The 25,587-nt window shown below is 62.5% G+C and overlaps 1 protein-coding gene across 1 annotated transcript; it reads left to right on the plus strand.

Moving 5' to 3' along the window:
• The first annotated feature begins 6,945 nt into the window (after positions 1-6,945).
• METRNL (meteorin like, glial cell differentiation regulator) lies at positions 6,946-23,978 on the plus strand. The gene is made up of 4 exons (XM_030827467.1): positions 6,946-7,322; positions 13,047-13,441; positions 22,536-22,595; positions 23,635-23,978. The coding sequence occupies exons 1-4, from the start codon at positions 7,153-7,155 to the stop codon at positions 23,952-23,954; spliced, it is 945 nt and encodes a 314-aa protein (XP_030683327.1). The 5' UTR covers positions 6,946-7,152; the 3' UTR covers positions 23,955-23,978.
• Positions 23,979-25,587: the final 1,609 nt, after the last annotated feature.

The following is a 25,587-nucleotide window of genomic DNA, read 5'->3' on the forward strand; positions in this document are numbered from 1 at the left end:
ATCTCACTTCCGCAAGCTTCAGTGGAGGCACAGCACTGTCACTGGGTTTGCAGGGACCTCCTGGCACCACTGGGGGAGTAGAGTGGAGCCGCGGCACCGGCCTGGCCACCTCTCCAGGAGAAGGCACCTGGAGTCCTCAGGTCCTTGTTGGGACAGCTGGCGCCAAGGCTGGGCCTGCACATTGCAGCAGGCAGGGTTGGGGTGGGGCGCTCAGCACCTGCTGCGTGGATGGGAGGGACCCCTCCACGCCCGAGGAGAAAGCCCACCAGCTGGCCTCGCTCCTGCCTGCCTGGAGGGGCTTCTGGAGGGAGTGTTTCCTCCACTGAGTCCAGGCAGGCATGGCTGGAGGAAGAGGGTGAAGCCAGCACCCCTGGGTGATCCCGTGCACTCCAGCTTGGCCCTCTGGGAGGCACATCCAGGCCCTGCCCCACCCCTGCCTCCACTTGCTCGGGCCCCACCCTGCTGGGCCCCATCTACTGGATACTGCAGGGGTCCAGTTCTCTCTCCAAGATCTGCCAAGTCCATGTGACCCGGCCCCGGGACACTCCCTGCATGCCCAGCCCCATCGACACCCTTCCCCAAACCCTGGAACCTGCAGTGGGGTGTCTTAGTACACAGGTGACTTGGGAGACAGATCCCCTGACCCTGCCTGCCAATGTGCCTGCCCACTGTCCGCTGAGCTGGGCGTCGCCTGCTTCTCCTCTTTCTGGGTGGGACCATCTGTCCAAATGGCGGTCAAGGCCTCCTTCACTATCTGAGCGTGGGCAGAGAGGGACGGACACGCAAGAGAGCTGCCCTGTGCCCCACGCGCCCCCACATCCCACGCACACTCCACAGCCAGAGCTCTCAGCCCCTCCAGCTGGGGGCAGCTCTGGGCTGCCGGGCCTCTTTTCAGGGGCAGGACAGCCAGGCTAATGACCTGCACGGGAGGCCCCACCCGACAGGCTCCTGGCGAGGGTGTCTCCTGCGGCCCCCGCCTGCCTGAGCTGAGTCATCCAGGCGCAGCGTCGATGTGGGGAGGGCCTGTCCCTGCGGCTGTCCGTGGAGACTCACCCTGTGGACTGGAGGAGGAGGCTGAACCCCGCCTGGCCGGGCAGGTCCTGGGTGGTGACTGCGCCGTCCACGGTCCTGCCCGTCCCCACGCGCTGGGCAGCCGCCCATCCCGGTCCAGGTTAGGTGCCCCAGCATCTGGACGTCCACCCTCCCCAGGACACCCAGCCCAGTGGGGTACAGGGGGAGAGAGCTCTGTCTGCCCTCAGCCTCCTGCAGCGTGGCTACTCCAGCCCATTTGACCCTGGGCGGTCCCCGGTTCCCGGCTTAACAGATGTTGACAAGGCCTTGCCTCCTTTGGGGTGGTGCCAGGGGCAGAGGGGCACAGCAAGAACAGGGCACGGCCCCTCACACACCCCCACACGCCTCCGCTGACGGCAGGCCCCACTGGGGTCTGGGAGATGCCTTCCTGTAGCATGAAACCAAAGGCCACAGAAGCAGAGAAAAGCAAGCTTGTCCTTTCAATTATAAACTTGCAAGAAAAAAGGAGCCCCAGCTGTTCAGTGAGACAGGCCGACCGATCTGAGCCCACGAGGAGCCCCATGCTGCAGAGCCCCCTCTTTCTGTTTATTCTAGAAGGTGGCCACGGTGGCCCTAGGAGAAGTGCCTTCCAGAATTCAGATGCCAGTGGGGCGGGCTGCCAGGAGGGCCACTGAGCGGGGCTCTGGTCTCTGGTGCCAACCAGTGAACCCTGGGAGGGCCACCCTGGGCCCTGCCCAGCCTGTCAGAGGGGGCCCAGCCCGGTTAGGAGCAGACAAGTTTGGGGCCCAAGGGGAACAAGGCAGCGTGCATTTACTCTACGGAGGGGCGCCGTCTCCACACGGCTAACTGGCCAAGGGTCACAACCTCTGCAGCTCCCACATGGCTCAGGGGAAATGCACAAAACAGAGGAACAGCCCTCGGCTGCGGCCGGAGGATACGTGGGTGCCCTGCACACTGGCCTTCAATGTTTGTGAGTTTCAGGCCTTCGGTAGTGGGCATATGGGACACTCCCTCTCCCTCCAGGCCGTGGGGATACCGGCTCCTTTTGAGGCGTTTCTGCCGTGAGTGTCCTCCAGAATGAGTGGGCAGAGGCCCTCAGCTGATGTCCTGGGTGACCACATTGCAGTTGTTTTCTGGGTAAACTGTGTCCCACCCATCATTCACAACAATCTCTCTCTCTGTCTCCTTCCCTCTCTTCTTCCCTCCATCTTTCCTCCCTCCCTTCCTCCTTCCTTTTTTCTTTTCTTCCTTTTTAAGTAATTCTTTTTCTCATCATAATAGCAATATTATTGCTATTATTGTGTGTGGCCGGCTGGCCAGACCTTAGCACGTCACTACTGGGCTCACGGTCCTGCTTCTGAGCACATCTGACGGGCCATGGCCAGGGTCCACGCAGATGTCCACCTCTGTGTACAAATCCACCTTGTACTGTAGATGGCCCCTCCTGACACCACCCTGTGGTGGCCGAGGACCCTCCTTCCCTGTGGGGTCTGAGTGCCTGAGATGGCAGAGTCACTACAGCTCATCACCCCTGGGGCCATGGTCGGTTCACGGCGGGGCAGAGGGTGAGATGCTGCCATGAGCAGCTGCTACAAACAACTGCTAGGACAGTGCGGGGTCAGCGTGCCACACAGAACTGTCTCTCACTGCTGAGCTGGCGGCTGGTGGCCTCTCTCCCCCTGGCCAACCTGGGGGCAAGCACTACCCAAGGTCACATAGCCGGGCAGCATCAGCCTGGACTTGTATCCGACTCAAGGAAACTCCCCACTCCCACTTTCCTCTGACGCACAGAGAGCAGGACATGGCAGCAAATTAGGTTAAGGAGGGGTTTGGGGAAGAATTACACACTGAAGGTTATCAGGTGGAGGCTGGCTGGCGTCCGTGGCTGTTTCGTGTAGTAATTACATGTTGCTCATTGAAGTTTCTGGATGTTGAGTTACAAGCATAGGCTCTGCATGTATCATCCGACCACAATTACGATAATTACGAGAAGGCGAAAATGGCCTGGGAGGGAAATGGGAGGCAAATGACTTGGGAGGTGGTGGTTGAGTGGGGCCGTGGGATGAGCTGTTCTCACATGAACGACAGACTTGGACGTTCTTCAGTATTTTTCAAATGCTTAAAGAGAAAATTTCCTGGACACATTTGGGGAAACCATGTAACGTTTTTCTGGAGGAATCCAGCTTCCCCGGGAGGAGTTGTTTCTTTAGCGAGGGGATTCAGGTGACTGGTCATCTTGGTCAGGACATTGGCCGTGAACACACATTTGAAAACCTCAAGACTGGGCAAAAAATAAAAGCATTGAAGTCCACTGGGTTGTGCCAGTGGCTCAAAGAACTTGAAGCTGTGGGGAGCACGGTGGGAGGGGTCCCCCCACCCAGCCCCACGAGGGCCTCAAGTCCTGATGATAGCCCGGTGGTGCCTTGAACAGGTGGGAATCAGCCCCCACCTGGGGACGTGGCATTGAATCGTGACATCACAAACCCTACGATGCCCTGGGAATCAAGAACGGACTTGGGAATGGACAGCGGGTAACTGAGGCTCAGAAACAGACGCCAACCCCGCCACGTGTGTGACCCAGAGCTGGGGGCTGATGTCCGAGCCAGGTCTGTCCACCACCCCACAGGGCCTGCAGGCACCCAGCATAGGAACGGCTGAGAAAGGCGTCCAGTCCCGCAGCCCCCCGCCCCGGCAAATTCCCAGGTGCTGGGTCCCTGCAATGCATGCAATAAAAACTCCCGGGTCAAATACACAGAGGTGACCCTGCTGAGGTCACTCGATCCTAACAGTGGGTTGTGGTCCTCAGACGTGGGAGGTCACGTCCTGCTTTCTGAGGCCTCAGACCCTGGTGGGGCACAGAAGGACTGTCCAGGGTGCACCCAGAACTTTTTATCACAGACGTCTGCCCAGGAGGCGTCTGAGAGCTGTTTCTCGAGGGAACGGATGGATGAGGAACGAGAGAGGGTTGATGTAGACGTACGATTGGGCCACAGGCTGCCCTGGCCCAGGCCCCTTAGCTGCCATCTCCAAGGATGCAGAAGCATCACTGCAGGGCCCGCCGGTAGAAGGAATGGGCAGGCGTGATCCTGGTGGGTTCTAGAGCTCTCTGATTCCACGGCTCAGCCTCAACGTTCCAACTCAGGTAGGAAGTATCAGAGCTTCACGCAAAGCTTCGAAGACCAGCCCCTTCCCACGAGTGGGTGGGTGGGACAATGCTGTGGCCCCTTCCTGGGTCTAACTCCATGACATGCTCACTGGGAAGCAGCCCCTTCCCAGACATCCAGGGACAAACGAACCCAAGGCCCTTTCTTCGCAGACCCTCCCAGAGGACCACGGGGAGGGCCACACGCCACAACCAGCTGGGATCCTTTTGGTTCCTAATCGGCCCCTCGGGGTCTGGAGGTACAAGGGGCAGTGGCTGGGAACACCCCCAGACAGACTTGACCACCTCAGCCTGCATCCTCTAGGAGCTTGATACCTCCTGACACCAGGAACCCCGTCTACAGGGGACGTCTCACCTGTAGGTGGCCTTGCTGGGCCAGGACAGGGGTCAGCAGAGGTGCCCAGGAGCACCCAACATCTCTGGGGCATAAACCTCCTCAAGGGAACAGCTTGGGGGACCACAGCCCCAGGGTGGGAAGGACCAGGCTCCTTTCCCAAGATAGATTAGCTTCTTCCAAGAATACTGGCCAGCAAGCATTCTTACCCTAGCTTTGTTTTGTTTTGTTTTGTTTTAATTAGCAGACTTAATGTTTTAGGTTTACAGAAACACCAAGCAGATGGTAGAGGTCCCCCACACCCCCTCTCCCTGACCCAGTTTCTCCTGTGATCACCTTCTCTCATTAGGGTGTAGGCGTGTGACAGTCAAAGAACCAATATTGATCCGTTATTATTACAAACGTCTCAAGTCTCCATCAGGATTCACTCTTGTGCTGTATTTTCTACGGGTTTTGAAAAGTACACGTGGGTCCCATACTCACCATCGTACGATCCCAGTCTTAGGACAGCCCGCTGGGCACAGGAGGCTGGGCATCCCGCCAGGTGGCAGATCTCTGCCCCAGCCTAGGCTGGAACCAGCTGCCTGCTGACCAGAGGTGGCCTCTCCCCTTTGGTCTAGCAGCCACCAGGGGCTCTGAGACCCTGAGCAGGTCACGGCAGGTCCTGAGTTCCCCACGTCCGCATCTATAACTCAAGAGGTCCCAGCACTGCCCCTGCCTCTTTCGTGGTGTGATGATCTGGACCCTGATAGGCCATGTGGCCCTTCAAGGGTGGACCGGGCCTGGGGGGGCTGCTATCTTATGCTTGGTGGGCATGGAAAGCAGTTGCTGTGTACAGGTGTGAAGCCGCAGGTCCCTTTCCACAGCAGCCTGGGCACCCTGTACCTGCAGTGACGGGGGTGGGGGGAGGTGCACTCCCAGAGCAGACGGGGGTGGGTGGGGCAGTCCCCAGCTCCGAAATGCACCTCCACCAGACCTTGAGCCTCAGGGTGATGTCACTTGATGTGCTGGGCAAGGTCCTGGCTCCAGGCTTTCCATGGGGTGGGTGCTCTAAACAGATCCTTGCAATGAAACTAACTTCAGTGGTCACCGTCATCGCCTTCCAGTTCTTCAGACCCTCACCCTTGTTCCAGCTTTCCTGGGCTGGGGGCTGGGCTCCACCTGACTTCCATCCCTGCAGACTCACAATTTTCAAAGCCCTCTCCCCACCTCCTCTGGTAGTCACAACCCAGTTATTCAGACTTGCACAGGTCGTTTGCAAGTCCTCCTGGAAGGTATCTTGGCTGGAGAAGGGGACAAGGCCAAGCTTCCCCACCGCTGGATGCTGCGCTCGGCTCTGGAGCTGACACCAGGCGTCTCGGGCAGGGCCACTGACCCGCAGCACAGAGAAGCCAGCTTTGCGATCGCAGCGGGGACGGCCTGGCGGGCCAGCTCCGCTCTCTCCTGCCTGCTGGGCCCTCGGCACCCTCTGGCTCCCCTTCTCTGGCCTGAGTCTCTAGGGCCTCCCCAGTCCGGGCGGGGGTCTCCGCTGTCCCCCCACTGGGTCAGGCACGTGGTGGCAGCGGTGACCACCTGGGGAAGGCGCCGACTCCGAGGAACACACTGGAGCAGGACGCTCCGCAGGTGATTCTGCCCCGCGGGCACGGGTGGGGGCGGGATTTGGCCAAATCTGCAGAGAGTTTAGGTTGTCAAAGCTGGGGCGGGGGTTGCTGCTGACATCCCGAGTGCGGGGGCCCGGGTGCTGCTAACATCCCACTATGCGCAGGAGGGCCCCACCCCAAGAACCATCCGGCCCCGCGTATCCGGAGCGAGGAGTGGGCAGCGCTCGGCAGAGGCCCCGGCGCGGCGGCTGCACGTCCTCCGGGAGGAGGGAGCCGGGAACTCCCGAGGCACCAACTCTGCGCAACGCGGGGTGCCCGGATCGCCCCTGATCGCCGCCGGCTGGCGAGAAGCGGGGGACCCAGAACCGGCGGGGCCGGGAGCCTCCTTTACCGCTCCGCGCCGGGGCTGCCCGCAGCATGGGGCGCAGCATGGGGCGCAGGATGGGGCCCCGGCACCGCCTCGCGGGGGTCTGCGGGGGGCGGCCGCGGCTCGCGTCGGCCACTACTTGGGGGTCTCGGGTTTTTCCGCCCCGCCCCCGCCTTGCACCCCCTCCCGCCCCGGACTCCGCTTTCCAGGCCGGGCTCCTCCCTCCGGACCCCGCTCTTGGCCCGGCGCGGCCCCCTCCTCCTGTAGCGCCCGCGCCCCCGATTCGCTGCTGACTCGGTGTCTGCGCGTCCGGCCGGGCGCCCCGGGAGGAGTTTCCGGCGTGGGGCGGGGACGGGGGCGGGGAGGGGCTGGGCGGGGCGGCGGGTGGGCCCCACCCCCCAGCTGAGCCCGGCCGGGCGGACTCGGACTCGCCAACTTCAGAGGCGCGGCGGCGGCGGCGGGCGCGGAGCTCTGCGCGCGGCTCCAGCGGCTCCAGCGGGCCGGGATGGGCGGGTGGCCGCGCGGAGGACGCGGGGGGCGCGCGACGTGACCACCCGGATTCGAAGCCCGCCCCGCCCCCGCCCGGCTCGCCGGCTCCAGGGTCTGCTCCGGGGGTCGCGGACGCGGGGCCGGGCGGCGGAGCCGGAGCCAGAGCATGCGGGGCGCGGCGCGGGCGGCCTGGGGGCGCGCGGGGCAGCCGGGGCCGCGACCCCCCGCCCCGGGCCCGCCCCCGCCGCCGCTCCTGCTGCTGCTCCTGCCCCTGGCCGTGCTGCTGGGCAGCGCGGGCGCGCAGTACTCCAGCGACCTGTGCAGCTGGAAGGGGAGGTGAGTGTGCGCGGCGCGACCCCGGCCCGGCCCCCTCCCCTCGCGTCCCCTCCCGTCCTGGGCCGGCCGAGCGTGCGGGGGCGCGGCCGGGGGCGGGCGCGGGGCAGGGGTTCCGGGGGCCGCTCTCCAGGCCCAGTCCGGTGCCCGCTGTCCCCCGCCCCCGGTTCTAGAACAAAAGAGCCCGCGGCGTCCCGGTTCCTGGCCCGGAGGACGCCCGGGGGAGGCGCGCCTGCAGCGCGGCGGGGTGGGTCCCGGCTCCGCGGGTGTCGGAGCCTCGGGGGCCGCCGGTCCCGCGACCCCATCCCGGGGGCAGGCGGGGGTCGGTCCTCGGGCCCTTCCTTGCAGGCTCCGGGAGTTGCGCGCCCCGAGGCCGCCCCGGGCCAGAGCGGGAAGGGACGGCCGAGGGACGGAGCGGCGGTGTCGGGGACGGGCGCGGACCGCAGCAGGGGCCACTTCTGTCTCGGGGAACCGCGGGCGGGCACCTGGGAGCCGGGCCGAGTGGGGCTCCGGCCGGGCCCCCCGCCCCTGCCCCGTGAAGGGCAGGCCGCCCTTGGCCGCGGCGCGCGCTGCGCTGGGCGACCCCCCCCCCCGCCCACCCGCGGTGGCAGCCGAGGACTTTTTTTTTTTTTTTTTTTTTTAAACTCAAGTGTGGCCGCCGAGAGCAGCGCCAACCGCGAGTGCCTCTCGGGAGCCGCCGCCGCTCCCACGCGAAGCCCAGGGCGCCGAGGGCACCGCGGCCGAACCCGCCCTGCGCGAGCCTCGGAGTCGCCAGTTCCGGAGTTCGCAGATGCGCGGGGACCCGAGTGACGCGCGCCTCCCGGAAAGCCGTGGCCGGGCTGGCCTGGGCCTGGGTCCCGCTTCCCCTCGGCCCGGTCCCCGCCCCGCCGCCCCCGCCGCCCCCGCCGCCCCCGCCGCCCCCGCCGCGGGCCGAGTCACGCGGTTATTTCGAGCGAAGCTGTTTTCCAAGAAGGTCGGGGCAGAGCCGGTGCGGGGCCGGTGTCCGCGGGGCCGGTGTCCGCGGGGCAGGCGCGGGTCTCCCCGGAGCCGCAGCCTCCGTGCTCGGTCCCTGCAAAGCCACAGTCACCCCCCAGCGCCCCCAGCGGAGCCTCCCCGGGGGAAGGGGCGTGGCGCCGGGAGGCAGAGTCACCCCTGAGAGCCGTGGGCGGTGCCCGGCTGTCCCGGGAGCGGCCGCCTCCCTTCTCGGCAGAAGCCCTCCCCGCCGGCCGAGCGGGGACCCGGGAGCTGAGGTTGGGCCGCGGGCGGATGGAGGTCTGGGGGAGGGTCGGCCGGGAACGCTGGCGCCAGCGGAGCTGGCTGGGAGCCTCCGAGGCTGACAGCTCCTCTGGGGCCGCCCTTGCCCCCGCGTAGTGATTAAACTCCGGCTGGCTGCCTCTGCCTGGCGGGTCAGTGCACCCCTAAACCGAGGCCTGGGGCGTTCTGCTTCAGCAGACCGAAACCAGAAACGCAGCCCCCGCCGCCCAGGCTGAGTCTGTCGAGAAGGAGCCGGCACCCTTTTCAGGGTGTCAGGGGACTGTGTGCCTGGTAGGAGGGGGCGCCTCCTGGAGCCCGAAGGGAGGGCGCAGGAGGGAGCCAAGGGTGGGTGGGAGGCCACCCCTCCACCTCCAGGGGCGGGCGGCTCCTCCAGGCAGGTGATAGCAGCGGGACAGGAGTGCTTTGCCTTGCGGGACCTGTGCACCCTCCTGTCTACCTGGAGACCCTCTTAGCCATCGTTGCCAGCGTCCTCCTGGCCTCAGACTCCCCGGAGGGGACCCCCCCACACACACCTGCAGAGCCTGGCAGAGGGCAGCTGTGGAGGCTGCTGGAGCTGCAGGTGTAATCTGGAGGGGACACGGGGCCCGGCTGTGTTTCTGGGGCATAAGTGAGACTTTCTTTTGTTGTAATCACTGCCCCGTTGATCCACACACGTCACGAATCAGTGACAGAGACTCGCTGTGGAAACCGGAGTGCGCTGGCCTGCCTGCTATCCTCCGGTGTTTGTGACTTTTTACCAGCTGTCCTGAAGCAGCACAGGGTGGAGCGAGCGCTGGTGTGCTGGGTGGATTCTCATCCCCTGATAGAAGGAAAGTTGCCCCTCGTGACACTGGCCACTGCATTGACAGCCTCTGTTTCTGGGTGTTTCTTCTAAGCAATTCAGTAGGAGATGATGAACCCTCTCTCCCCTGGGGGGGAGGCAGGACCAGCGCCCCGTCTTTATCAGCCAGTGGCCATAAATGTGGACCATGAACTTTCCCACTTGCTGTCAGCCCGGGCATCGCAGGTGCGGTCACACCTGGTTCGTCTCTCCTGCAAGGTGGGGAAAGTTAACCTGCCAGCAGGTTCAAAGCTCTTCCTGACTTTCATATAGGAGCCGGGCATTTTGTCCTGGTGCCCCAGAGCTGTGGTGTGTGGGCTGGTGCCTCAACAGCCCTCCAGCGCACCTGCGCCCCTCCTTCAGTGAGTCCCTTTATCCACTTGGGATTTGCCCTCCTTTCCATGAAGGTGCCCCACAAGCATGTCCACCTGGGTGGTAACCCTTGCTGACTTTCAAAAATGCATCTGTTCAGTCTGTTGATCCAACATCAAATCAGTCTTGTCAGTTTCCTTACATTGAACAGAACCACAATTTTGTCTGCACGCTTTAGTTTTATCACAACAACAGAACTGTGTGTCACCTGCATCTCATGTGAAAATCACAAAATGCCCTCATCCATGACCATTAAAGATGTGTCACATTTTTGCAATGCCAGCAGTTTTGCATAAACAGACTCTGTTTTCAGGTTTGCTGAGGTGCTGGATATTTGGAGGTGAGAGATTTGAGGCGCTCGATTTTCTGGTAGGAACCAGCACAGACCACGAGTCTTGGACTTCGCGCCAAGGTCTGCTGGGTCCCAGGCTGAAGTCCCACGTGCTGGGTCCCAGGCTGAAGTCCCACGTGCTGGGTCCCAGGCTGAAATCCCACGTGCTGGGTCCCAGGCTGAAGTCCCACGTGCTGGGTCCAGGCTGAAGTCCACGTGCTGGGCCCAGGCTGAAGTCCCACGTGCTGGGTCCCAGGCTGAAGTCCCACGTGCTGGCCCAGGCTGAAATCCCACGTGCTGGGTCCCAGGCTGAAGGACGCATCGTTTTACTTTTTTTTTTTTTTTTTTTTTGTCTACACGGGTCTTACGCATCATGTGCTACTGATTTTAATGTGAAAATTCTCATGTCAGTGGGTCTGGTTGGACTCCCGTCGGTCTGGATGTTTCGGAAGAATGTGAGAGGAGAGGGAGCAGGTCCTGTGCTGGGTGCAGACCACTCTGAGTGCGCTGAGAAGACGTTAGTTGAAGGGTGAGGTCGCCGGGTATCTTCTTTCTTCTGTGTCCACCTTCATTTTGTCCTCTTCCTCTTTTTGCCCAGTGTCTTCTGAGTGGGTGGAGCCAGATGTGCCCACCAGATGCGGGTAGCATGTGCTAGGCCAGGATGGCCTCCAGGCTCAAGTCAGCCTCTTCCTGGGCAGAGGTGGGTTGGCTGCCTGTCCCCAGCCGAGCTGTGGCTGTTCCCCTCACCTGCTCAGATGAAGGCAGTGCTGTCAGAGGTGACCAGAGCCCACTCCCTCGACCTTCAGGACCCCCCGAGAAGGAGGCGACGCGTCAGGACGGTGTATGTGGAGAGAGGGTTGAGGCTCGGTGCCCGAGTACAGGCAGGAGGACAGTGGCCTCCATGCCAGAGACGGGAGGGAGGGACATGACGATGAGGCTGCATAAGGAGAGAGCTGGCTGTAGCTAGTGTGTCAGCCACTCACCACTGAGTCCAGTTTCCACACAGCACCATGATCATGCCCTTCCCCACATGCGTGTTAGATGAGCTTGTGTGAGCTTTTATGGACTGTAATTTGTGAGTCTGTTCTGGGTGTGTGATCCTGGCAGCCGGCTCGGCCTGGCCACTCATGACCTGGGGCCTTGTGGGGGCGGGGAGACGGCGAGGGGGGTGCACCCTCGACACCACCCTCTGATGTGGCCTGCAGCCTATGAAGTGTGAGGTTTAGGGGCCCAGAGTGTGAGTCACCAGCGGTAAATGCAAACCATATGTTATGCATTTTCTCTGCTGCAGGAAGGGTTTCTGGTGACTAGCTCAGGCCAGGGATCTGGAAAGAGCATTGCTTATTTCACATAAAAATCCTAAGAATGTGGGTGAACCTGTCTGAGATCTGCTCAGAACCCAGTTTCATGTAATAAAACACTTAGTTGAAGTCACTGGGTTAGTTCCAGGCCCACTTGGTGGTTATGACGTGACTGTTAGCCATGAGCTGGCATTTACATTAAAGTGTTGAGAAGGAGAAGCGTGAGGTTTTTGATGTTTTAGTTTCTTGAAAATATAACTGTTTCTACTCAGGACCTGCCTCTCCAAGAGTGTAGCACACACTTCATTTTTTTTTTTTTTTTTTTTTTTTTGAGACGGAGTCTGGCTCTGTCGCCCAGGCTGGAGTGCAGTGGCGCCATCTCGGCTCACTGCAAGCTCCGCCTCCCGGGTTCACACCATTCTCCTGCCTCAGCCTCTCCGAGTAGCTGGGACTACAGGCGCCCCCCACCACGCCTGGCTAATTTTTTGTATTTTTAGTAGAGATGGGGTTTCACCGTGGTCTCGATCTCCTGACCTCATGATTCGCCCGCCTCGGCCTCCCAAAGTGCTGGGATTACAAGCGTGAGCCACTGCGCCCGGCCCATTTTTTTCTATTTAGCATGTGTGAGGGTAAACTTCGCTTGCTACTCACAGGCTAGTCCCCCACCCGAGTGCTCACCCCATGGAGGAAGAGTTCACTTCACTTTTGTAGTGAATCTTGCTTTAATGATAGTTTATATTTACAAGTACCGTCGGCAGTGTAGGGGCTTCAGGCTTGCAGAAAACAGTTAAATCATTACTTTGAGAAATGTACAAACATCTATGCTTAATGAGGTGCTAAAAGACAAAACTCATCTACAACCTCCGTCCCCCCAAACTGCCAACACTCCGGATTAATTTAAAATCTGCTCTAAAGGACAAAACTCATCTACAACCTCCGTGCCCCCAAACTGCCAACACCCCTGATTAATTTAAAATCTGCTCTAAAGGACAAAACTCATCTACAACCTCCGTCCCCCAAAACTGCCAACACTCTGGATTAATTTAAAAGCTGCTCTCTGGGCAGGTTGCATCCCAGGGTTCCTCCTTCACACGCGGTGGGGCCCCACCATCGCTTTACCTCTAGCATCCCAGCCCTCGTGGTCATCTGGAACCAGGGTTGGTACACGGCCTGCTGGCGTTCCCATGATACTCCGTGATATTCTGGAGGAATCCATCCCACTGCTCCAGCACCTCCAGCCACCCTGATTCAGGGACATCACAGAGATTGGTGTTTGATGCTATGGCAGCAGAGGCGCAGACTCTGAGTGTTGGAGGGCATCTGGAGGGCCTGGGGGCCAGCACCGCCTGCACTCCTGGGAACTCGGCCCCGCCCCACTGTGGCTGTTGGTGCAGGTGCACTGGGAGGAACTGGGTGGGGCCCCTGTGCCGAAGGGCGGAGATGGCGCCGGCCTGCCTCACGGGCAGGGGTCCGCGTGGCACCTGTGGCCGGCAGTGGGCGGGTCCAGGAGCCACCATCATTTGGAGCGAGTGTCATCCTTACTGATTCTCTGTGGGTGCGGGCAGGGTGTGTGATGGGGGCAGGAGCCTCAGCTCCCGGCCTGGCTTGACAGTGTCTCTCCTCTGCAGCGGGCTGACGCACGAGGCGCACAGGAAGGAGGTGGAACAGGTGTATCTGCGCTGCGCGGCAGGCGCCGTGGAGTGGATGTACCCGACAGGGGCGCTCATCGTTAACCTGCGGCCCAACACCTTCTCGCCTGCCCGGCACCTGACCGTGTGCATCAAGCCCTTCAGGGACTCCTCGGGGGCCAATATTTATTTGGAAAAAACTGGAGAACTGAGACTGCTGGTACCGGACGGGGACGACGGGGACGGCAGGCCCGGCCGGGTGCAGTGCTTTGGCCTGGAGCAGGGTGGCCTGTTCGTGGAGGCCACGCCGCAGCAGGATATCGGCCGGAGGACCACAGGCTTCCAGTACGAGCTGATTAGGAGGCACAGGGCGTCGGACCTGCACGAGCTGTCTGGTGAGTGTCCTGCCTGGGGCGGGGGCGGTGGGCTGGCTCCTCTGTCTGGGGCTGCGGGCCTTGTCATCATGGGGCTGGCGATCTGGCAGGTGTCTCTGATTTCTTCCTGCCCCCTCGTCTGCTCAGCCTTGGTGAAAACCCTCCTGTGTCTGTGCTCCGGACATAACGGTTTTGCCTGAAGAGCCCCACAGGCGGCTGGGGGTGGGGGGCACTGGCACCTGCAGAGGGGCCCTCCTAGGGGGTGTGACATGGTGTAGGGGGGTGTGGGACGTCCAAACTAAACCATCTTGGAAATGCAGCCTTTCCAACTAAAACCATCTTTGAAAAGACTGGCCCATCTGGGTTAGTGTTCCGGGCGGCAGGGCCTCGGAGGAGCCTCTCTCCCGGGAGATGTGTCTGGGGAGCATGGTGAGCGTCTGCCTGTGGCGGCCGGGTCAGTGCTGGGTCGGACGCGCCCCCGTGCTTACGGATCATGTAGCGCCTTTGAAACGGGTACTTTCACCATTCAGACTGCCCTGGGAACTGGCTGGGTGTCTCTGGTGTTGGCTAAAGACCCTGAAATGTCCATTTCTGGGTGGGAGCTGAGGCTGACTCAGCCTGGAGCGGTGCTGAGCTGTGATGCCCAGAACATGGGGCCACCCCCGTCCCAGAGGGGTCTTGTGGGTATGATAAGCAGACAGCTTCCCTGTGTGGCCGGCAGGGAGTGGAGGCGTCACGTGGCATCCGTGGATGCCTGTGGTTGGGGGAGAGGTCCTTCGTGGAGGGCTGTGTTGGTCTGTAGAAAATTCTGTGGGTAGACACCAGGAGGCATGAGGTCCTGGGAGGCACCTGTGGGCCGTGTGACCTCGGCCTCGGGTGTAGACTTCTGTCCTGAATGGGGGTCCACATTTTTGTGTTCTGCGTTCTTGGCCTAGATTAGTTTTCGTCTCTCTCTGAAGTCTCTCCCAAGTGGACTGGTCGTTTACAGAGTGAGCGTAGGACCGTCTGCCTGGAGTCCTGACTGCCCCGAGTCCCAGCTGGCCCATGAGCTCTGACTGCCCCCTGGGCCTCTGCACCCGCAGGGCTGGACGCTGATGTCAACTCAGCTGTGCTGTGGTTGGTTGCACGCTGGATAAAACTTTAACCACGGCGGCCTTTATCTCAGTCACCAACAGTTACGGTGGGTGGGAGACCTGGGGGAGGGGGTACCAGCCTTGCTCTGGGGGCCCTGGAGAAAAACTCACAATGAGATGCAACCTGGAGAAATCCAAGCTCCAAGCTCAGGCTTTCTAACCGGAGGTAGAAGGTGCCGGGCCAGATATTAGGAACTTGCGAACATTCTTTCTGCTGATTAAAGTGATGACTGGTCTTGAAGACGTTGGGCTGCGGGTCACATGCTCTGTGGCCTGAGCTTTGTTCTGCTTCTGGGTGAGATTCTTAAAGAGGCTGCAGTGCAGTCAGTCCCTGCCACACACACCTGGACGTCCCCACTGGCACAGGCCCGATTTCTGCATTTCCAGGGGAAAATCAATGGTTCTGGTTGTCAGCTGGGGCGACCCTTACAGAGCCTGTGAGCTCACCTTTGGGAACAGAGACTTTGTCTCTCCTGCCTCTGGGGTGGGGTCCGAGGCCTCCAAGCCCTGTGTAGGCTGGGGCAGAGGGTGGGTTTGGGAGAGGCACGGGAGGGTAGGGGCTGAGCTGCCTCGGGGTCCTGTGGGGTCGCAGGGAGGCAGTGGCCTCTCGTGAGGAGTGACTTGGGCCACGAGGGACCAGAGCAGGCATTTGGCCGTGGGTCCTCGCTCACCCTCCATGTGCCTCCTGGGCCTGTGGGGTCCTGTGCAGTACTGTGGCCCCAGCACACGTCAGGCTGGCTCAGGGTCCCAGAACTTCGCTGTGTCCTGTGAGGCAGGTGCCTGGGTTTCCTTGTTTACACTTGGTGACCCTGTGGCATCTGCTTAAACCGAGCCTGAGGTGATCTCCAGTGCCCTGTGGGTGGTGGGCTGCTCATCCGAGGAAGCAGACGTGCAGGGATCCTCAGAACTGAGGGCAGGGGCCCAGACTCTGAGGTTCACCGGGGGCCCCTGGAGCTGGGACCCACACCTGGCATCTTATGGGAACGGGCACAGGTGCCTGCCCCACCTGGACCACAGGTGCAGGGCCCCTCCCTGGGCTGAGCACCTCCAGGGCCCTCACGAGAGGCCTCTCCTATCCTGATGGGGTCGAGGGGCAGGAGGGATCCGAGGAGGCTGATGCATCTCCTTTCCCCAGGGTTTTCGCCTTTCATCAGGGGACGGGGGCCCCTAAGCCTTTAATGCCACAGGAATGGGGACATAATGTGGAATGTCGGTGCCGGCCATCTGGCAGCCGTGATGCCGTCCCCTGGGCCAGGCCGGCTCCCCAGCACTCTCCGGCCAGTGCCACGGTTTCCCTTGTCTCCCGTTCCTGCACTTGCTGCAGCTGCGAGAGCCGATGGAGGCTGAGCCTGAGGTGTGCCTGTGCCTTTGGCCTGGCGTGCGCGACCTGCCGGGAGGTGGACCAGCTCGTCTGTGAGTCAGAAGTTCCAGTTTGTGCTGACTTAGGAGGACAGAGGCTCCATGGGCTGGAACCCCGGACAAGGGAGGGTGTGTGAGCCCCGTCCCCTGCCCAGCCAGGAGGAAACCCGTTGCTCTGGTGGTTCTCGTAGGTGTGATCGTGGCACATTCATGCTGTGTAATCGGCTTCCTTGAGTAAACTGAGACACACCGATTACTAAGAGTTGGCCAGAACACAGGGGCAGGCTGCTCCTCCGGGGTACACACCGGGGGCCAGGCGGGAGGGCACCTGCCTCAGGACCTTGGGATTTGGCTATGGGCGGGACCTCTCAGCCCTGCACCAGCCGCCTCTGCAGGCAACACGGACGCCTTCCTTGGATGCTGAGGAAACCCCGCAGGATGGGAGTGGCAGAGTGGTCAGGTGCAGCTTCCGGCCGTGCCCAGACCTGTGCCCAGCAGACCTGGCTGAGGCTGTGTGGGGCTGCTGTTCCCAGGCCAGGGAATCCGGGAAACGGGCACCGCTCAGTGGCTTGGGGAATGTGGGTGGGGGCTGTCTGGTTCTGGGGAACACGGACCCGAGGCAGTCCAGGCCGGTCCCTGGATTCCAGTCTGTTCTTCGGCTTCTCCCAGGGCCGTGTGCCAGGTGCTCCTGGCTTGGCCACATCTGTGCTTGGGGTTTGGGGTGCAGGCCCTGCGTAAGGCCCCCCAGTGCAGGCCCCAGTGAGCAGGTGCCCAGGGCCGGGCAGCAGCATCGTGGACACAGACGGTGGGAGGGGAGGGGATGCTGCCTTGATGCTGATCATGAGCACATGGTGCCGTGCCTGGCTCTCCAGGACACCAGAGTCCTGCAGCGTCTCAGGGGCCTCAATGCCCCCCGCTTTTAAAATCCTGCCCCTGGCGGAGCCCGTAGGTGAATGACCAGCTCGGCGGATGCAGAGCCCCTGCCGATGAGCCCCCTCCAGGAGCCTCAGAGTTTGGAGAAGTCCTTGATTGGTGGGAGGGATGGGTGGAAAAGTGTGGAAGATAATTCTCATTATTTCCTGGAAGTAGAGGAGAGGGGCTGATTTTTCCAAGGCGTCCCATCTCTCGTCCGTCTTTGGTTTCCTGCTTGGTGGCTTCTCTCCGGCCGCTGTAATTTTCATTTTAACCATCTCTGGGCTTGTGGAGAGGAAGGGTGTGGCCCCCGCCAGCTTCCTCACCAGGAAGAGGGAGGGAGAGACAGAGGGAGGCAGGGGGAAGGGCAGGGGCCGTGGGGCCAACACCCCCGGGGCACCCCAGCCACGTACTGCAGCCTGGAGTGTGGCCGCAGCACGACGGTGACGATGGCGGCCTTGGGGGGAGCCTTGGGAGCTCAGCCTTGGGTCCTGGAGCCCACTGGAGCCCACCCTCCACCCCTACCCACTGCTCCCTGTTCTTGGCTCCTCTGAAAGCAGCGTGTCCCCGTCACCAGCTCCTCTAAAAGCAGCGTGTCCCCCCGCTCCCCCATCACCAGCTGTGTGGGAGACCCAGTAATCGTGGCCACAGAGGTTTCCATCGGATCTGTGTGAGTCCCTCTGGCTGTCCTTACCTGGGCAGTCCTGCCGGACCGGTCGGCGTCTGTCATTCTCAGCCTCTCCTCGGAACCAGCCGGTCCTGCCTCTCCACTCACACCTGCTGTCCAATCGAAGTCCCCACAGCAGCTTCCCCAACCCCACCCTGCTGGTCCCTCCCACCCTGTGCATGCGAGCTTGTGACCTGCCTGAGATGTCCACACCCCAGCCCTCCCCCTCCAAAGAGAATGGACCAGGATTCCAACCCTTTGCCGACCCTCCCCACCGCCCTGGAAACTAGATGCGACGTGTCCGTGACCAGCGCCTCCCTCAGCCTTTACGAGCCTGGTTCCTGTTAATAATTGTCTCAAGATTGTCTCCTGGAGTCTACCCTGCGATCTCCGTGAAGGTGACTTCTGCTTTGTAAAGCTCAGAATCAGAACAGGGAGGTCTCCAGGGTGCTCGTTACGAGCTCAGCTGTCGATGGGTCATCTCCAGAGGCTTCTAGCAGGCGAGGCTGCAGGCACTCACCGCCCCCGGCCCCACACCCCTGCTGTCAGCCGGGTGAGCCAGGGCGGGGTACCCAGGGCGCGTGAGGGCAGCGTCTCCATCCTCCCCCTCAGCTGTCCGCTGAGGTCGCTGGGCCATGACTCACAGAGGGCCATGTGCTAGGGCTTGGATACGCTCATACGCCCAGGCCCCAGGGCGGGACGCGTGTGGCTGGGCCTGTGGGCTCCCCTGCCCTAGGGGGAGAGCCACACACACACACCGCCCGCCCCAGGGTGGGAACCATACACACCCCCCGCCCCACACACCCCCCGCCCCCACACACTCCCCCATCCCACACACACAACCCCCCACCCCCCCCACACACACCCCCACCCCCCACACACCCCCGTCCCCCCCACACACCCTGCCCCCCCCACCCCCCCGCCCCACACACACACCCCTGCCCCCCACACACCCCCCCCCCCACACACACCCTGCCCCCACACACACCCCTGCCCCCCACACACACCCCCCACCCCACACACACCCCCCCACCCCACACACACCCCCCCACCCCACACACACCCCTGCCCCACACACACCCCTGCCCCCCCACACACACCCCCGCCCCACACACACCCCCCCACCCCACACACACCCCCCCGCCCCACACACCCCCTGCCCCCCCACACACACCCCCCCACCCCCCACACACCCCCCACCCCACACACACCCCCGCCCCACACACACCCCCCACCCCACACACACCCCTGCCCCACACACACACCCCCCGCCCCACACACACCCCCCCACCCCACACACACCCCCCCGCCCCACACACACCCCCCCACCCCACACACACCCTGCCCCCCACACACCTCCCCCGCCCCACACACACACCCCTGCCCCACACACACCCCTGCCCCCCACACACACCCTGCCCCCCCACACCCCCCGCCCCACACACACACCCCTGCCCCCCACACACCCCCGTCCCCCACACACACCCTGCCCCCCACACACACCCCTGCCCCCCACACACCCCCCACCCCACACACACCCCCCCACCCCACACACACCCCCCCACCCCACACACACCCCTGCCCCACACACACACCCCCCGCCCCACACACACCCCCCACCCCACACACACCCCCCCGCCCCACACACACCCCCCACCCCACACACACCCTGCCCCCCACACACCTCCCCCGCCCACACACACACCCCTGCCCCACACACACCCCCGTCCCCCCCACACACACCCTGCCCCCCCACACCCCCCCGCCCCACACACACACCCCTGCCCCCCACACACCCCCGTCCCCCACACACACCCTGCCCCCACACACACCCCTGCCCCCCACACACACCCCCACCCCACACACACCCCCCACCCCACACACACCCCCCACCCCACACACACCCCTGCCCCACACACACACCCCCCGCCCCACACACACCCCCCACCCCACACACACCCCCCCGCCCCACACACCCCCCCACCCCACACACACCCTGCCCCCCACACACCTCCCCCGCCCCACACACACACCCCTGCCCCACACACACCCCTGCCCCCCCACACACACCCCCGCCACACACACACCCCCGACTGTGCTGCTGACTGTGAGGATGGACTCTGGGCACCTCCTGCATCCTGCCTTTGCAGGACCGCCTGGCGCAGCCCCAGCTGCCATGGCTGCCCAGCCGGAGGGTGCTGCTCAGTGAGGGGACCCTCGAGTGGGTTGGGGTCACCACGCTTCTGTCGTTGACCAGCTCTCTCAGCCGAGGCCACCCCCACTCACATGAGGCGCCCTGGGCTGGGACCTCTGGCCCTGTGGGCACTTGGGCAGGTGCTGGCCGGGGTGCAGTCTCACGTGTGGAGGATAAAAGTGCTGCCTGAAATTTGAGTTCCCCCTGTGCTCCCTCCCTGTCACTTCTGGACGTGAGTGGTGGTCTGTGCTGCTGGGCTCTGTCCAGCACGTGCCTGCATCAGGCCCAGCATGGTCTGCAGACCCCCTGAGATGGCGAGTGGGATGGGGGGGTCCACATAGGTGAACTAAGCGTCAAGGGTGGGCCACACCCCGGGGCCCCCACAGGAGAGCTCCCCCGGGCAGTTTCCAGCTTGGGGTCAGGAGGCCCCAGTGGTGGGGGCTGCAGCGTGAGTCGGTACAAATCAGCAGGGAGGGGATTTGGCCAGAAGCTCCCATTCTGGAGGGTTGCTGGGATGGCAGAGGTGCCCCCCAGTGCCAGGCTGGACCGGCCTCCAGGTGCCCCCCAGTGCCAGGCTGGACCGGCCTCAAGGCGCCCCCAGTGCCAGGCTGGACCGGCCTCGAGGAGTCCCCAGTGCCAGGCTGGACCGGCCTCAAGGCGCCCCCCAGTGCCAGGCTGGACCGGCCTCAAGGCGCCCCCAGTGCCAGGCTGGACCGGCCTCCAGGTGCCCCCCAGTGCCAGGCTGGACCGGCCTCAAGGCGCTCAGCAGGCTGTGCTTGCTGTGCAGCTTCTTTTTCCTGATACCTTAATGGAAGCAAATGCAGGAGGGGGTGGGTGGGCTGGTGAGTCAGGCACTGAGCCCGGCTGGGAGGCGCCCTCACCCCTGCGTGGCGGAAAGTACTGGCCTTGTCTCTGGGTCCCTCCTACCTCCACCCTGAGGGGTCCACAGAGACCTGTGCTTGCCCAGTGCGCTGTAGACTCCAGGGTCTCCGCTGACCACATGTGCAGGCCCTGAGGGTCCATGCAAGTTCCTGACCCCAGAAGGCCTCTGAGCAGCTGTCCCCACCTTGGCCAAGGTGCCAGATACGTGTGCTGCCCTGTCCCCCTGGGGTCCCCAGTCACCAGCAGCCGGCTGGGGCCTGCACTCATCAGGCAGGCAACAGCTCAGCTCACTGCAGCCCAGCAAGGGCAGCCGGCTGGGATGCAGACGGCGTTAGCTTCTTCCAGGGCCAGCGAACCCCAAGTCAAGGTCGTCCCAGCTCTTGGCCAGGGACGTTTCAGAGCCTTCAGGATGTGAAATGGCACCAGGGAAACCAGTGCCATTGAGATTTCACATCTCAGAGTTTCTATTGCGTTAGGAGACTTGGGGCCAAAACCTAGAGGCTCAGAACAGGTGAGGCAAGGCCTTGAAACCTGCAATAAGAGCAAATAAAACTGTGTTTCCCAAGTCCGTCCTGAGTGTAGGAACACAGGGCGTGCAGAGGTTTCTGTTTCACAGCGGCCCGCCCGTCTAAGAAACTGGGGCGAAGGGCAGGGCGAGGGCTGGGCCCCGGGGAGAAGGTTGTTGGGAAAGCCTGGTTTGGCCGGTGTGGGAGCTCATTCTGAGAAGCCTCCGTGCTTCCTGCATTCTCTGGGGGAGGCCAGGCCCCGCAGGGTTAGGGGCTTCAGAGGGGTTCTGTAAGCAGGGCTTGGCTTGAAAGCCATTTGGGGCACGCACCTCATCCCACGGCCAGGTGGCGTCTGGGGAAGGGGCTGGGGCGATGGCCCTGACTGGAACTCACTGCCCTGTTGGGTGAGGCCCCACGCCGGTGGCAGGTGAACGCATCGCTGCCTGCTTAGGGATCCCCTTCCTGGAATCTCCGCCTCACTGGCCCTTCCAGTCGCATGGGGGGTCCCGTGGGATGTGACCCTCCTTTCGGGTGCCGCTGCCATCGCGGCCCGGGGAAGTGGGCAGCAGAGCTGTGGGGAGTGTCTGCCCTTTGAGGGAGCTGGAAAATGAGGGTGGTCCCGGCGCCGTGGGCCGTGGAGGTGGGTTGGGGGTGACTCTGGGAAGTGGGGTGGTCCCGGCGCCGTGGGTCGTGGAGGTGGGTTGGGGGTGACTCTGGGAAGTGGGGTGGTCCCGGCGCTGTGGGTCGTGGAGGTGGGTTGGGGGTGACTCTGGGAAGTGGGGTGGTCCCGGCGCTGTGGGCCGTGGAGGTGGGTTGCGGGTGACTCTGGGAAGTGGGGTGGTCCCGGCGCCGTGGGTCGTGGAGGTGGGTTGGGGGTGACTCTGGGAAGTGGGTGGTCCCGGCGCCGTGGGTCGTGGAGGTGGGTTGGGGGTGACTCTGGGAAGTGGGGTGGTCCCGGCGCCGTGGGCCGTGGAGGTGGGTTGGGGGTGACTCTTGTCTGGTGGGTTCGGTTCAGCCCCGGGTGGGCTTTGCATTTGCAACAGGCATGACAGCGATTTCTCAGTGAGTCCGGCTCAGCCGCACTGAGGAGATAAGTGGGGAAGGAGCACAAAGACCCCTCCCAACGAAGGCCCTGGGACACGGCCGGACTGAGGGTCTTGCTCTCAGGGCACGTGCCCATCATGGCCGAGGTGCAGGTTCCTTTGGTCCAGGTGGGGCCGAGGGGTCCCCTGGGTGAGACCCCGGCGTGGCCGAGGTTGTGTTTTCTGTCTCCTGCTCTGCCGGCCCCTCTGGCACGTGCCGCCGACTCACCTTTGAAGTGGCATCGGCCACAAAGGTGCCTTGACGTGGACACCCTCCCTGACTTGGCTTTGCTGAGTGTGAGGATCCTTTGACGGTGGTGGGCTGCGTCCCAGAGCCTGCCCCGTCCAGGCTGCTTCCTGACTCTGCCTTTCTTCTCCAGCGCCGTGCCGTCCCTGCAGTGACACCGAGGTGCTCCTGGCCGTCTGCACCAGCGACTTTGGTGAGCATCTGCTCGGCAGCTTCTACCTCCTGTGCGCCTGGTTCCTGCCACGTGGAGCTGTGTGGGCCCAGGAGTCCCTCTTCGGGGCCCAGGACAGCCTTCCGGTGCTGCGTGGACCCTCGTGGAGGGGCACACGCTGTGGAAGCCCTGGGCCCAGCCCTCCAGCAGCCCTGGGGACAGGGACTCCACTGCCCACACTTGGAGGGAGCTGGGGGTTGTTTTGGTGACTGTCAAGCATTTTCCCATTTTGTAAATGAGGTCACTGCTCTTCGAGGGGACTCTTGAAGTCCACTGTTTCCCAGCAGCTCTTCTTGCTGAAGTGCTTTGTAAACAGCATTTTATCAGCAGCCCAGAGCATCCTTGGCGTTGGCCACTCCCTGCCCCCCACCAGAGTTCACGCTGTTCCAGGCCTAAGGCCCCCGGTGGCTCTGCAGGCGGAGCTCTGGGGTCCCAGGGCTGCAGCCCCTTTGTACGTTTGCACAGACGCCCTGTGGGAAAGGTTTGGCCTCCCGTCGTGTGGTGCCATGGAAGCCATGTCCTGCAGGGCCCCGGCTCTGCAGCCCACCTCCAAGCTGAAGGACAGGCCCCTTCTCACTGCTTTCCCGGCCCCTGGCATGGAATTGGGGCCGGGCAGGGGTCTCCAAGTGCGGCTCGAAGGCTGTCCCCATGCCCACCCTCTCCTGTGGGCCGCACCGGGTCTGTCTGATCAGGACACAGAACTGCACCCTGTGTATCAGCTGTTCTGACTTGGAAAACATCTGATACACACGATGGTGTCTGTTCTGTTTTCCCACTTACGGGTCTGGCCCTTGGTAGAAAGGGCACCTGTTCTCTGACAACGTCTAAGTGTCTGGGACACCCCTTGGCAGCTTCCCGCTGTTACATTGTACTTTTCTGCGGGAATTTCCACGCTAGATGGCAGAGTCTGGGTCAGCTGCCCGTTCCAGTGCCCATTGATGCGGGGGCAGGGGCAGGTGCGGTGGTCTTGCTGTGTGCTTGCCTTTGCTCACTCCCTGTCTCTGTCTCCTTCCACGCACAGCCGTTCGAGGCTCCATCCAGGAAGTTACCCACGAGCCTGAGCGGCAGGACTCGGCCATCCACCTGCGCGTGAGCAGACTCTATCGGCAGAAAAGCAGGGTCTTCGAGCCGGCGCCCGAGGGTGACGGCCACTGGCAGGGGCGCGTCAGGACGCTGCTGGAGTGTGGCGTGCGGCCGGGGCATGGCGACTTCCTCTTCACCGGCCACGTGCACTTTGGGGAGGCGCGGCTCGGCTGTGCCCCACGCTTCAAGGACTTCCAGAGGATGTACAGGGACGCCCAGGAGAGGGGACTGAACCCTTGTGAGGTTGGCACGGACTGACCCTGGGGGTGCTTCGGGCACTGCCCTTCCCTCTCCTGCGGTGGGCGCCGCAGTCCTGGTGGGGCCGTGCGGTGGGGGCCGCGCTGGAAGCCGTGTGCCCTGGGCCCAGGCCTGACCCTGGTACCCAAGCTGTGCACGTTCTCGCCACACTCAACCCCATGAGCTTCCAGCCAAGGATGCCCTGGCCGCTTGGAAATGCTGTAAAATGCAAACTAAGTTATTATATTTTTTTGGTAAAAAAGAAATGTCCATAGGAAACAGATTCCTGTGTCTTAAAATGCCTTGGTGTGCCGTTTGATACTGTTCTCTGAAGACGTTTGGAGTCACGGCATCTGGCCTGGGGTTGGGTGAAGCGCTGGCCGTTGGGCACCATGGATGTGTGAAAAGGTGCATTCAGAGTTGTTACTCTCATGACAGAAGTTTTGGAGCCAAATAATACGTTTTTAATTTTCATTTTATTTTTAAAGAATGAGCTTTGGGCCTTTTCAGGCCGCTGGTTGTTTCCGTTCCAGAGAATAAAGACCAGGATCCGACCAGCCAGGAGCCAGTCTATCTTTCGCCAGGTCAGGTGCCCACGGCCCTTGTTCAGGGCCTCGCTAGACATACCCCAGGGCGCCACCCTGCCTCGGCAGACGCGCTTGCTCCTCCCGGCGACTGTCCCTCAGCGCCTGCTGCTGCATTTCCGTTAATGCAGGTCCTGCCCTGTGGCCCCAGCCTCCCCACAGTGCAGGAGAGCAGAGCAAGTCTCTGGACGCCCAGGAGCTGGACTGAACCCAGGTTGGTGACCCCCATGTCCCCAAAGGATGCGGCTGCCAGAAGAAACAACCTCGTTCTCTGACTTCCTGAGGCCACAATCCAAAGTCACGGTGTGGGCAGAGCCTCTCCCTCCAGGGCTCCAGGGGAGGACCTTCATCTTCTCCTCAGCCAGGGGAGGACCTTCATCTTCTCCTCAGCCAGGGGAGGACCCTTCATCTTCTCCTCAGCCAGGGGAGGACCTTCATCTTCTCCTCAGCCAAGGGAGGACCTTCATCTTCTCCTCAGCCAGGGGAGGACCTTCATCTTCTCCTCAGCCGGGGGAGGACCTTCATCTTCTCCTCAGTCGGGGGAGGACCTTCATCTTCTCCTCAGCCAGGGAAGGACCCTTCATCTTCTCCTCAGCCTCCGGGGGTTCCTGGGAGGACCTTCATCTTCTCCTCAGCCAGGGGAGGACCTTCATCTTCTCCTCAGCCAGAGGAGGACCTTCATCTTCTCCTCAGCCAGGGGAGGACCTTCATCTTCTCCTCAGCCAGGGGAGGACCTTCATCTTCTCCTCAGCCAGGGGAGGACCTTCATCTTCTCCTCAGCCAGGGGAGGACCTTCATCTTCTCCTCAGCCAGGGGAGGACCTTCATCTTCTCCTCAGCCAGGGAAGGACCCTTCATCTTCTCCTCAGCCAGGGGAGGACCCTTCATCTTCTCCTCAGCCAGGGGACCTTCATCTTCTCCTCAGCCAGGGGAGGACCTTCATCTTCTCCTCAGCCAGGGGAGGACTCTTCATCTTCTCCTCAGCCAGGGGAGGACCTTCATCTTCTCCTCAGCCAGGGGAGGACCTTCATCTTCTCCTCAGCCAGGGGAGGACTCTTCATCTTCTCCTCA

This window comes from Nomascus leucogenys, chromosome 14 (assembly GCF_006542625.1).
Source record: "Nomascus leucogenys isolate Asia chromosome 14, Asia_NLE_v1, whole genome shotgun sequence".
In the NCBI taxonomy this organism is placed as follows: Eukaryota; Metazoa; Chordata; class Mammalia; order Primates; family Hylobatidae; genus Nomascus; species Nomascus leucogenys.